The sequence below is a fragment of the Apteryx rowi genome, unplaced genomic scaffold (assembly GCF_003343035.1).
Source record: "Apteryx rowi isolate R43461 unplaced genomic scaffold, aptRow1 scaffold_4, whole genome shotgun sequence".
NCBI lineage: Eukaryota > Metazoa > Chordata > Aves > Apterygiformes > Apterygidae > Apteryx > Apteryx rowi.
This window is the reverse complement of record NW_020450529.1, coordinates 6,602,056-6,614,821: the sequence shown is the minus strand read 5'-3', so window position 1 is coordinate 6,614,821 and position 12,766 is coordinate 6,602,056. Positions and strand designations below refer to the sequence as shown.

The 12,766-nt window shown below is 43.6% G+C and overlaps 1 protein-coding gene across 1 annotated transcript in view; it reads right to left on the bottom strand.

Moving 5' to 3' along the window:
- Nucleotides 1-8,627, bottom strand: part of FRMD4B (FERM domain containing 4B) — a 126,958-nt gene extending 118,331 nt beyond the window's left edge. The window contains exon 1 of the mRNA XM_026074947.1: nucleotides 8,583-8,627. Within this exon, the coding sequence (XP_025930732.1) occupies nucleotides 8,583-8,603 (21 nt within the window). The 5' untranslated portion in view covers nucleotides 8,604-8,627. The remainder of the gene's footprint in view (nucleotides 1-8,582) is intronic.
- Between the last annotated feature and the right edge of the window lie 4,139 nt (nucleotides 8,628-12,766).

The window sequence follows — 12,766 nt, the reverse complement described above, 5'->3', positions numbered from 1 at the left end:
GTCCAACAGCTACTCCTTTTAATAAAGTATTCAAAAAACCAAACATTTCCCTACTCCACTTACTGGATACATCATGGGCTACTTGTTTAAATGGTGTGATGCAACACAGAATGACATGACCTGCATCAGATGCAGCTGCTCTTGGTATCCCAGGACTCAGGAACCAAGTCAAAGCAGTTTGTAGATCATCTACCAGTTCCTCCTGAAGCAGATTCAGCAGTATTTGATCTACAACAAACCTCAAAGGCAGCTATAACCCTTTCTGCAAACACAGATGTGCTCTTTTTCAGCATGTAAAAGTCCAAGTATATTTTCAAATCTATATTTCAAGCTAAAATATAAAGTGTTCCTTGTTACAAAGCTAGATCATAAGTATTCTTCAGCACTAGAAAGTCTTTTCTATGGAGCCTATTCCCTTCTCACAGGCAGGGAAACTGAAGCACACACCAGGGAAGTACCCTGTCTAACTTCACACAAAAATGAGTACATTTTAGAGCTGGGAACAGTTCAAGTCTCAGCCCAGGGCCCCACCCAGAGAGGTACACTCCCTCCTCCAAGCAGTCTGCTGGAATGGTACTGGCATGGAAAGTTTAAAAAAAAAAATCAATCCTGAAGTAATCTGCTTTTACTGCTTTTTTTGATACTAAATGCTCCAAATGTTGTTGGAAAAAGATTTCAGATTCAGGCTTAGGAACATTTAACAATCCAACTAATAACTATTTCATCTCTCAAACTATTAGCATGCAATAGAGCTACAACAGCTGAGGCTCCTAGTATCTGCAAAGAGATCTCACTTGTGCCCATGCAGTAAATACACCACCTGGTATCAGCTGGTCCTTCTGAACCCCAGAGTGCATCTTCTCAGGAAGAGAAATCATTCCACTCTGCTTTCAGCGGGAACTTCATGTTCCAGTTGCCTTTTCCTTACTCTTTTGAGAAGCATCAGCATGTTTTCTAGCATGTTTTCACAACCATTTTTCCCTGTTCTTAGCAGCTCTCCCAAATAACAGAATGCTGCTTAAATGAGATACAAACATACATGTAAAACAAGCTAATTAATGATCTCAGCCTAAATTGGTGAAATCAGTATGCCTTAAGCAATGATTTAGCAGCTCAACATGCTGCTTTACCAGACCTTCTCCTTCCAAGTGGTCCTTATCCCCAAACTAACATTTAGTTCCCTGCTGGGGAGCCATTCAAAATCCAAACTTTTGGGGGATTTTGATCAAGACAGAAGCATCCCAGATTTCACACTGACCTTAAAAGCTGAAACATCTGCTATAAGCTACAAGTGTTTATCAGGAACCAGCTAGCAGCACAGACCTTTGATACCAAAGAGACGAATGTCTGTTCAGACAAAGATAAATAGGAGAGCTTGGAAGAGGTAAGCCCTCCAATCCCATCTTAGCAGTGAAGGGCCTGGTTTTTGAAGTACCATAATTTCTACTGATCCAGGTTTAAAACAGAAATTCGTTTACTCACTAAGAGACAGTAAGACCTGCTGTCCAGGGGGAATGCTTCTACTTTCCTGTTAAATCCTGTTTTTATTCCACTTTATCCAGCTGTCATCTTCTCTTGCAAGATGTATTTGCTCATCTTATATGAAGAAGGAAGGTGAAGAGGGAAAGTGGAAAACATTTCTCAAAATTACAGTTGTGTTTATCCAGTGCTCAGATTCTGGTTTGCAGCATTTACTGTACCAAAGCATCTATGCTGYAGATACCAGAGCAAAGTTTTGTCAGGAGTTCACACAGACCTTTAAGCCCAATGGCAGAAATCTTCAAATGACATGAGCTCTACAGCTACATAGAATATTTCCCCCAAACAAGATAAAACAATGAGATTCAAGGTACTAATTCTTGTCCATATCTTTTGGTAATTTAGTATGACATGCTACTTTTGATACCAGCTCACACAAGACTTACGATTTCCAAAGCATTTCCAAGGACTTTCCCAGCACTCGCAAGGGGCAATAATTACTGCATTTCCAGGAGACATGAACCAACTTCTATATCTCAAGCTGGCTGAAGCTGTTAAACTCCTGGCCCTGCACCCTTCCCACGCTCAGTTCTGCCCATGCCCACATTAGCCCACCTCCGTCCCACCCCACCCACAAGCACTGCTTCTCTGCATGCTTTCCAGATCCTTTTCTTTACTCTGGATTCTTTTACACCTGTGAAAATTCCACATCTCCAGACCTGTCAAATGTCCGAAGAGACTATGCAGTGCTTGACCTCACCAGCAGACAGATGAGCACAAGGTGATCCAGGCTGCTCTGTGCATTGCTGTCACATGAGTCAAGGCACAAGGCACTGCACAGTGAGAGGTTTACATTTCATACGCTGGCCATGTTTTCTCCATCACCCAAGCCAAGGAAGTCACAACTACAAAGGCACTGCAGCCTATCTCAGCCAGCACAAAGCCTCTAAAAGCCTGAGCCAGAGCAGCATGCCTGACAGGCTGACAACTGCTCTGGAGCATGCAAATGAAGTCTGGCTCCAAGACCTGAGACGGTCGCTACCGAAGTGAGCATTGCCTCTGCATGGAACAGGGCTCTGCTCAGCAGAGGCAGCAAAGATAACCAGAGAGATCTGTGAGCTCGGCACACCTACCGGGGGGCTTCTGCGTACTTCAGCGATGTGGCGAGGAGCAGCTGCAGGCYTCGCAGAGGCCTTTTTCCTCCCGCTGGAACCTGAACGCAGCCTGGGGGTTGATTCCTGGTAACACAAATTGAGCCCTACTTCCTGTCAGATTCAGAGGAAACCAAGGGCTCTCCCCACTCAGTCCCCTGTCCACTCTCCCCACATGCCTCCCACCCCCAACTTACTCATTCCTCTCCAGGAAGAGCACTGAGAACAGCAGCCCTGTCCTTTTCTCTTGTGCCCGTCTAATATAATCTCTCTTTCCTAGGACAAAGCCAGTTAAAGTATTGGGTTGGGGAGGGGGACACCAAAACCCCGAGCCATGTATCAGTGTTCTGGCACTCTGGCTAAAGAAACTATGCAAGCATTTATTTACAGAAAGCTGTTCCTGCACTCACCCAGCTGCTATCTGGTTGTGGGATTTTTCTTCCCCAAGAGGATTACAGCAAAGAGGGAGCACAAAGAGAGGTGGGAGGAACGCAGCAGTAAGAGGGAGATGAGGAATTGGGGACTCCTCTTTGATGTTTTGATGATCACGTCACAGCAATTACTATGCTGAAGGCAGTGCTGTATCACTGGTAAATAAATCATCTGAGGAAATTAATTGCACAGGGAGCTTGCACCACAAGTCACTGAAGGTAAAAATAACAGAAGTCAAAAGCATTTCAGACACATAGAGGATAAACTTCAAAATAGTAGAAAAATAGGCTAATGTATACTTTGGAACATTTCTCCAGTAATGGTAAAAGCCTGGGTACATGCCTGAACAGGGAGGATAATGGAGACCGGATTCATCCACAGTACTTTGGGAAACAAAGCAATCATAGGTATTCTATCAGAGACAGAAGAAGGATAAGGAATTAGAGGGAATGTCTTCTGTGAGGAAGAGCCTGGCACTTGGTTTTCTGGAGATACTCCTTCTGTTATGGCATTAAAAACTGATAGACTAATTAGCTTTCTTCATTAGAGAACTCCATATACTATGATCTCTTTTCTTCCTTTCCCTTCTTATCACAAGTGAGCTGATCTATAACATACCATGATTACATGGAATTTCATAGCCACGACATTTCACAGGGCATTCCAAAGTAAAAGGGCATCCCAGCTATGCGGTGATGATMAYTTGATTCAAGTACTCCACTGYGCAGATGCTTATTTCACAGATGAGYAAACAAGAGCCATACAAAGGTTAAGAGATTTGCCCAAGACCACACAGCAAGGCAGTGCTGAGGCGGGAACAGCTGAGGCTCTAGCTACCCAGCCCCACCGCCTGAAAGAAAACTTCACAAAAGGCACCAAGCAAACTAAACATACGGAAAAATCTCCTGGGATCGGAAACAAAGCTGGCACAGGGCCCCACCAGGACTCCCTACCTGTCCCAGCTCCCATGCCAAAAGCCTCACCTGCACCACAGCAGCTACACCTGGCAGGGCTCCCTGGGAGGCTGCAGGGCAGAGAAAAGGGGAAGGGTGGAAGAGGACAGGACACAGCAGTGGGCAAGGCTCCACCAACACACAGACCTTGGCCATTCCCAGTCTGCAGTGTTATTTTCTCTCCCCTGTTGCCTTCTGCTTTCATTCAGTCTCTCTCCCCCCCTCCAGTCTTGGCCAAGTCTAATTTCCTTAGCTGCTTGCCCTAAGCACCACCTCATCCCTCCCCTCCATCCACTCCCAGCCCATCGCTCTGCTCCAGAAATACTCTCCAAATGCCTGCTTTGCAATTCAGAACATCCTTAAACTCTTCCACCAGCTCAATATTTGGCTATAATCCCCCTTGGATCTAAAGTATTTATACAGTATTACTTGCAAGATTTAACTCAAAGATGATTAATTTCATTCTCTGATTTTTGGCTTCACTTTGATTTCAAGGCTGTAACAGAAAATCTAATTTTCAGTATTTTATGGACCTTGCCTTGACTCAAAGCACTTATGAATTTGATAAACCTGTTTATAATCCTGAAGAGGACTCCAGATTTTTTTTTTCTTTAAATAAAAAACAGTTCCACTTTTATTCCCCCCTCATTTGTTTAAACCCCTCTAGTGTCGGTAGGAGCACAAGTCTACAATCACACTCATAACAGCTGTATCATGAGTATTTCAGATCAAAACCCAACCCACCCTGGTTGCAAGCATTTAAAGCCCAGAGCTCATATAGAATAAATTAAAAYGACAAGAGCAGTGAAAGCGATGGTATCCACCAGCATGAGCAAGGACAGCACCTGCCTACAGCTCCGTGCAGCAGGGTGCCGCTGGGGTGCAGGAAGCTCTCAAAGGGAGATCTTTGGTTGAATCTTTTGCCCCATGGGGCAGGATTAGCCCAGCAGGGTCAGGACAGTCCCCTGAAAAGGCTGACACAGCTGCTGCAGCGCCGCACCGCTGGCAGCCAGCACGCTGCGCCCAAGACAAAGCCATTCCTGCTCACTGGCACAGAGGGACGGGGATACGCACACCAGCCGAACATCCCCACGGGCTGCACAACACCTACGCCTGCCATTTAATACCTCCGTTGGGTGGAAGAGCAAGGGAACACTTAACTAGGTTTGTGCCTCTGGCTTTTCACAAGTGAGGCAGAGCAAGGTGTTTGCTACTCCATTTGCATGCCAGTACCCCRAGTGCCCTTCTCACTAGCAGCAATTTCAGAGCAGCTGAACCATAGCTGGTGGCAGACTTGTCTGCTTGTGGCTCTGGTAATAACTACCAGGTGGTAGCAGGTGCTCCACAACACTCRGCTAACTGCAGAAACAGGCTCAGCTAATACCAGTAATTAAAATTCATGCTTCAACACAAAGTGATATTATTAGATCAGGGTCACAAGAGAATTTTTTCGTGGACAGAGTCACACAGGTATCTTTTCCTTCTAGGATGAGTTACAGACACAAGCAGCCACGTAGCCTGGAACAACAGTCCTTCCCATGGGCCTCAGATCTCTGCATTCCTTAAAGAATAACCACCCCGACCCTCAGCTGATATAAAACTATAGCTGCGTTTAACACACTGGTGCTTTGCTCATTTACGCCGKCCAAGGCTCGAACCCATAATACCAAGTATAGGCTTCTCCAAACCCAGCTGGGCAGGCAGAAAGCCCACACTAGGTTCTAGGGACCAGCCTTCAACCCAGGCTGACTTGGGGGGGGGGGGCGGTTACTATCTGCTTCCCTGGCAAAGGCACCTGCTTCACTCCAGGGAGTAGTTTTCTCCCCACATTCTATGCATTAAGGAAGCATCAGTTAGTAACTTCAGCCTTGAGCACTAAATAAATCTGGTAAGTTGTAACTCAAGCCAGCTACAGCTAATGCAAAATGTTTTCCTCAGTCTTCCCAGGACAAGATTTTTGTTTCTCTGAAGTAGATTTCTTGCCTTTACATAAAAGCAGAAGCCACTCAGACACTATCTAGCACAATAAGTTTTTTGCTACATCTAGGCAGCCGCCACAAATGATGGTACAGCTCAGAAGAGAGCTTGGGAAAGCAGGAAGAACAGGAATTTGTTCCAGTTTGCCTGATAACTTCAACATACCCATGATCTAAAGCAGTTAGGTCACTTTCTGCAAGACAAAAAAAATTAAAGTGTTATCTACTGTCCGAGATCATTAACAATATACAAGAGAAACTGTTCCTCCTCGTTCAGACCTTTACTAACTGAACATGTAATCACTGGAGCTACATATCAGTTCAATTTCCAACCCTCTAATCTGAATGAAAGCAAAAATGTTTCAAATGTTTAAAAAGCTTTCAGCTGCTTGCGGGTTGATCCAGGTATCACTGTATCCATTGCAGCCCAGACAGTTGCTGCTCTTTTGCTACTGTTTCACATGCAAGCCTCACACTTGTATGAAGTTTAACAGACTACAAGCTGCCCCTTGGCAGCCACAGCTGGCTCAACACACCATCCCCCCTGCAGGAAGAACCTCATTTAAAATTGCAGCACCTTCAAACACTTCTAATTTCTCAAACCAATGCAACACAAGCCAGAATAGAAAGCCTTTCCACCCACACCACCCAGCATAAATTACTTTTTAGGAGCATTTTATTATCTTCAGAGAAGAGTCAAGAGAACCTGGCGGAAGCCTTACTGCATTCAAAGTCAACACCAGTTACATTTTTATAGTAATTAGAAAACATGACTACATTTTAGCAAAAAGATCACAAGTTGCTTTACAAATTTCAGTTAATCCTCACAGGTCAACACTTCAACCACTATATAATAATCCTTTTAAGAGTCTAAAAGGGTAAAATACCCCCAGCACAGGAAAAGCAAGGGCATTTCTTAAGATTATGTACACTTTCCTATCCCAGTAGAGGAGCAATGTTAGAAGTGATGCATGGGGAGCTGCCCACAGGTTCCTTTAATACTTATAGCCCAAGAAGTGACACTAACCAGGTCCATTACAGCTTTACAAGATGCCTATGTTGCACTACATCTGGGCAACATTAGCAGTATCACAGCACACCTTTTCCACTTGGTGGAATTGCCAGAGCCAGCTGGAGGTCCAACACAAAGCCACCCAGTTGTAAAACACATTAAAAGCTCCAAGACCCTGGGAATAGCCTCAATCAGTATTCCCTGAAGAGACTACTTTTGCTACAAAAAATGGGTTTATTATTTACAGCAGAAAATAAGGTGGCTCATTGCAGCTGAGAAAGCTGCTTTCAATTTTGTAGATGTCTTGTTATAGTACATTATGTAAATGACACCTACACTCATACAGTATGCTGTTGTCATGCTAAGATTTCCCAGCATCTAGTAGTCATGAGCACAAGCTTTACCATTAATTTCAACAGAATCAGGGTCTGAGCTTGAAATCCCCTATAAGCTTATGATGGATGATGGCCAAGTTTGTTTCTTTCTGCCAGAAACCCTCTTCAAAGTTCTATGGGTCACACTTTCACATCTGGTCACACTTTGGTGAATGAACATGTTTGATTTGCATTAATTGTCCCCACAAACTGAGCCACTGGGTGGCTAACCTACTCGGAAAAATTGCATTCCTGTATCTTTTACGAGCAAAAGTCAAGAGTACCAGGCATATGTAGCTACAAGTGACTTTTTATGTAGCACTTAGCTAAACAGTTTAGAAAGCTGAGCACCTGTCAAGCTCTCCAGGACTTGACATGAAGGTTCAAATTGTTTATTTTCAGCTAACTTTTACAAGCAAGTGAGGAAAGCAGTTAGAATAACCAAGACAAGTAGGCACCAAGCCATGACACTTTGCCTAGTCTAGCTGTATTGCCTCGTCATTAACAGCGAGTGAGATTTTTAACACATTCTGGAGAATTCAGATCTTTCCACCATCTTATGAAACATATTCAATTTCTTCATTGCTTGAGATGGTGTGCTTAAGCACGCCATCTCTCTGCTCCTATAAAAAGCTAATTTATACATCATTCCTTCCCCCAAAAGGACCTGGGAATCAAAGACTAAACACACTGGTTACTCTGGTTATTTGAAGGCATATTTTTGAGTCAGAAAGTAAGGTTTAGAATGGCTATGTGCAGACTCATTTCTGGAACAGACAAAACAGATTGGGGGATTCTTCCCTCTCCCCTGAAGAAAATCCAGGAAAAAAAACCTTTAAAATACATTAAATGGTACTGTGACAGGATTACTGTTGAAAATATAGATCAAAGTGAATAAATAGACATTCGAATTAGCCCAAGAGAAGGTGAAGTCAGAAACATAAAACCCCTGACCATCTTGAAGTCAAACTCATTTTAATTACAACAAGGTTATCTAAGATGCATTATGCTGATTTCAGAGTGAACCATAATCCAAGATCTTAATTGCGTATACTCAACCCCGCAGAGCTGTGGCTATGCGTAGCAACCCAATACATACACAGTGGTTGAACTCATAAGAATTTGTACCACTAGTTCAAATCTAGCGCTCTTTTCCTGCCAATTTCTTGGTTCCTGCTAAGCCAATAAGTTGCAAGCCTGTTTACCTGTCGCCAGCTCAGATTCATAGCTGGGTAACCTGGGGATAACTGACTGTCGCCAGTGGGCCCTGGCCTGATGTTGCTCCACCTTTAACACCACGGCTCAGTAAAAATGTCATTGCAGAGGTCCTAAGGGTATTGATAAAAAAAGAAAACATGAAATTAGGGAAAGCAGAAATTGAAATGTAGCTTTAATTTCTTGTTTTCAGCTGTATGCCCCATAATTAAGCTAATGCAACAAACTTGCATTGTGATATTATCCTGTCATTGCAATGGTGAGATTCTGACTTCAGCAGCTCCATTTTCTATCCTGAGTGGCTCCTCAGAAATCAAAGCAGTTATTCCACATAGACACAACAAAATAACTGCAGTCAGGCTTTACATCTGCTGACAGAAGTGTTTAAAACATTTCCCCAGTAAGAAATATGGCAGAAGAAAGAATCAAAAATAATTTTTATTCCATTCTTCTATTAGAGGAAGGGAAAAGAATAGAGCTCATTCACTGTATTGCTTTTCTGCATTAGTCTTGACAATTGCTCAGTGGAAGGAAGTCCTTTAAAAAGTCCAAATGCCTATTTTGCAAGGTTCTCATCCATCACATCACATTAGAGATACTCAAGGGACTCTGCTTCTGCTTTACTGAGATTTAGTATGGAGATTTTCCCCCCCTTATTTCACACTCTTTGGTAGCATCAAGCTTTAGAGGTTTAGAAGCTCCTACAGGGCCCCTTCTATTTAAAAACACTTTTCTGCAGGGAATTGTTACATGATTTTATTATTCTTTTTTTTTTTTCAAGTAGTTTTGGGGGAAAAAGTCAGAAGACTTCTCAATTCTGAGACATGCAGTTACAATGAGCAAATGTATAAATCCTGCTGACTTCTCCAGGTTTGACCCAGAAAAAGGCACCCTTTAGAGTTTATGAATAGAAAGCATCAAATTAGAGAGGAAAGAAAAATCTGAAGTATAAAGACCCACCACTACTGGCAAAGGAGTAGGGGGAAAAGGACAGGCATGACAGTATGTGGCAGAGAACAAAAAAGAATGGGAAATTCTTCATTTTAGCTTACACAGATAACAAAATACACATGCACAAATATGATTACACACAATTTTTTCCCCTGGGAACCCCAAATTTATGGTTGGCCTACACAAGAGGATAGCACAGCTGTGACAGAACAGGTCTGTAATTAGATCTGTTGTGCCATCAACAAATATGGCATTTATGAAGGTACATCCCTAGAGATGTGGATCCCATGCAAACACAGCTGAAAGCTCATACACCTCCTGCTTGCAGCCTTGCCTTCTTACACATTTCATTTTGGGTTTGATTATTAGATGCCCACAAGCATCTATTAAGCAGAACGAAGAAGCAGTGGCAGAACAAATCCCAGCACTGCTGTTAGACAGGTCCAGTAGAACAGGGACCAGCAGCATCCTGGGGCAGCAGAGTCACCTTCCCCTGCCAAGGCATGCACCGAGCTAGTGGTGAGGGCAGTAGGGATCCCCCCTGCAACAAATGGCATCCGGACACTTACTCCCCTTGATGGCAACCAAACATCACACCTTTGCTTTAGTGTGACTTGTGAAATAGTTTACCATTTCTCTCACTGCAGGGCCAAGAAAGGTATAGAACCAGTTCTCATTACTGAAGATGCGCTGTGTATCTCACTGAAGAGAAAGCAGGCAGTGCCAAGGGATGCTTAAAAGACAGTCCAGGCAAGGCAGCCAGCATTCCCCAAAGGGCTCTCACAGATGCAAGGCCCCCTTACAAAGAAAAATATAAGCCTTTGCAAAGGGTATGCTCTACGTATACAGCTGTAGCATAGCCTGGCTTCCTATTGTGGCGACTGACTTGTCTACCAGGGCAAAAGACCCTCACAACAATCAGAGCAGCAACAGTTAAATTTTTCTTCACAAAAGCATATCCAGCCCCTTAAAGAAAAATCCAACTCCAAGGTTTGTCTGCAGTTTCTATTCCCAGCCCTGTCATAAATGAAAAAGGCTATTAAATGCTTTTTTGGACCTGCCCTACATCCCCAGAGCCCCCTTCGCCTTCCCTGCACTCCTCTGAGCACATATACAGCCCCGGTCACTGCTCCGGGAGCAGAGCCCTCCGGGGAGGGCTCACAGATCCCAGCCAGCTGACCCGCTCTTCACAGCCCCAACACAGGGAGAACACATGCCACAGATGGTCTCAAAATCAAGCCCTTTTTGGGATACCAGTGACCTTGCTGCTCTTTCCTGTCAACAGCTTAAGAAATACAAGCAGGGTATTGCTCTTGCTCCTGCTGGTGGTGGAGACCTCCCTGGGAACGTCTTCTACCTACAGGCATTGCATTCCCATTTCACTGCTATAAGCTTCCACGCTAGACAGAAATATCAACTAGTTGTGTATGTGCATGTTTTGGCTCCCTCCTTTACAGTCAGTGGCAGCACAGCGGTTATTTAAACACTATGATTTGGTGTTCTTTTTTGAAAATGCCCACATTAATTTTAAAAAAGGAATAGTTTGCCTCAAACTTGTCATACAGAAGGCAGGTTTTCTTTAGTCTCAGCAACTCTGGAAGCAAAATAGCTAAGAGAGGACCCAGAGAACACAGTGATGAAGGGGAGAGGGCAGGGGGTGAAAAGTGAAGGATTCATCTGAAAAATACTTTGCAACAGCTTTTGAAAAGATGAGGGAGGGTGGAGGGAAGAGAGATCATGTGAGAGAAGATTGCAACCAACAAAAAAAACAAATGGAAAGATTTCAAGTGAGCAGATCAGTGCATGAAAGCAGAGCCCTTGAATAAGCCGTATTCTAGCAGCAGTACTCTCCATACCCAGCAACATTTGCGAGTGGCACACATGCACAAGCATAATGTGGTCATAACTCACAGAACCATCACCAAATGGCAATTTTTCTGCTCATTGCAATAGCTCCTAGTACAATTTAGCAAAGACACAGAAGCTAGTCTCCATATTTCTCCCCCCTCAAAGCAGCAAGATTACTTTTCCAATGGTTGTTCATTGTTATTTTTGGGTTGGCTTACATTTTAACACAGACATTTCACAAGAACATACTCCTTARCATCACACTGCACACATGCTAAACATATGTAGCCAGTTTAAAAAGCCAACTTAAACTATTGAAAAAACAAATACATAAAAATAAACATGTAGCTACAACTCTAGCGTTTCAAATTGGAACATAATTAAAGAGGTGACTAAGCCAAAACATCCCTGAAGCCAAACACCAGGTTCAAAGAGCCCTGAACTCTGAGTATATCAGCCCGGGCCATAACTGCTCTTCACAGTGGGCCCCTAATGGACAAATACCTAGTCCTCATTCTTGGAAATTTGATCCTAAATTCCAGTCGAATCTGTTGTATTTATACGAACTTTAGATTTGGCATCTTTTACAAAGGTGTGTTCTGCTGTCATACGAGTCTGACATTCACAGAGTTTTGACAAAAAAATTAATAAATAGTTCAGGTTTGTTCATTCAGGGCAACCCCAAAAGCCGGATAGCTCCATATGGTCTCAGATTTCATGAGCAGCTCTGACGAGCCCACCTTGGAAAGCATCCCTGCAGAACAGCATTAATGTGCCTGGAAAGCCTCAAAAGTTCATGCTCCATTTAACACTACTGGGCACCCAATGATCAGCTTTCAGATACAAAGGGACATCAGAAGACAGTCTCCTTGTATACTGTCTCTTGTGCAATCACCACAACTGCATTAACAAATGGTTAYGTCTGTATGCCTGCTCTCCAGGGATTTTCATAATTATTCCTATACACTAGGCAAGCTATAGCACATAAGTGTGCAGACCACACTGAGTGAATATGTTGTGAATCCTCACCTAAACACCTCCCATTGARGTGCTTTAACTGTTAGGAGAAGCTGCTTTTAAGCTCAGGTTGCAGAAAAGACTACTTTTAGTCAGAAAGTCTGGGGCTTAATCCTGGCTTAAAGCCTACATTTATACATCTGCTTTCGGAGGGTGGAAACCAAGACTACTAGCTTAGTCTTCCAGGTATCCTGCCCAGAGCAGTAGCCTGTATGGAATAGAAGGGCCTTGGAAGCTTGCGGATTTCTCTCCACCACCCACTTGCCCCCACCACCCAGCAACAGCAACTACAGACCAGCACCGGACAAGTACCTGCCTGCCGATTTAACATCAACATGGGAATTCCTCCTCCTCGTTC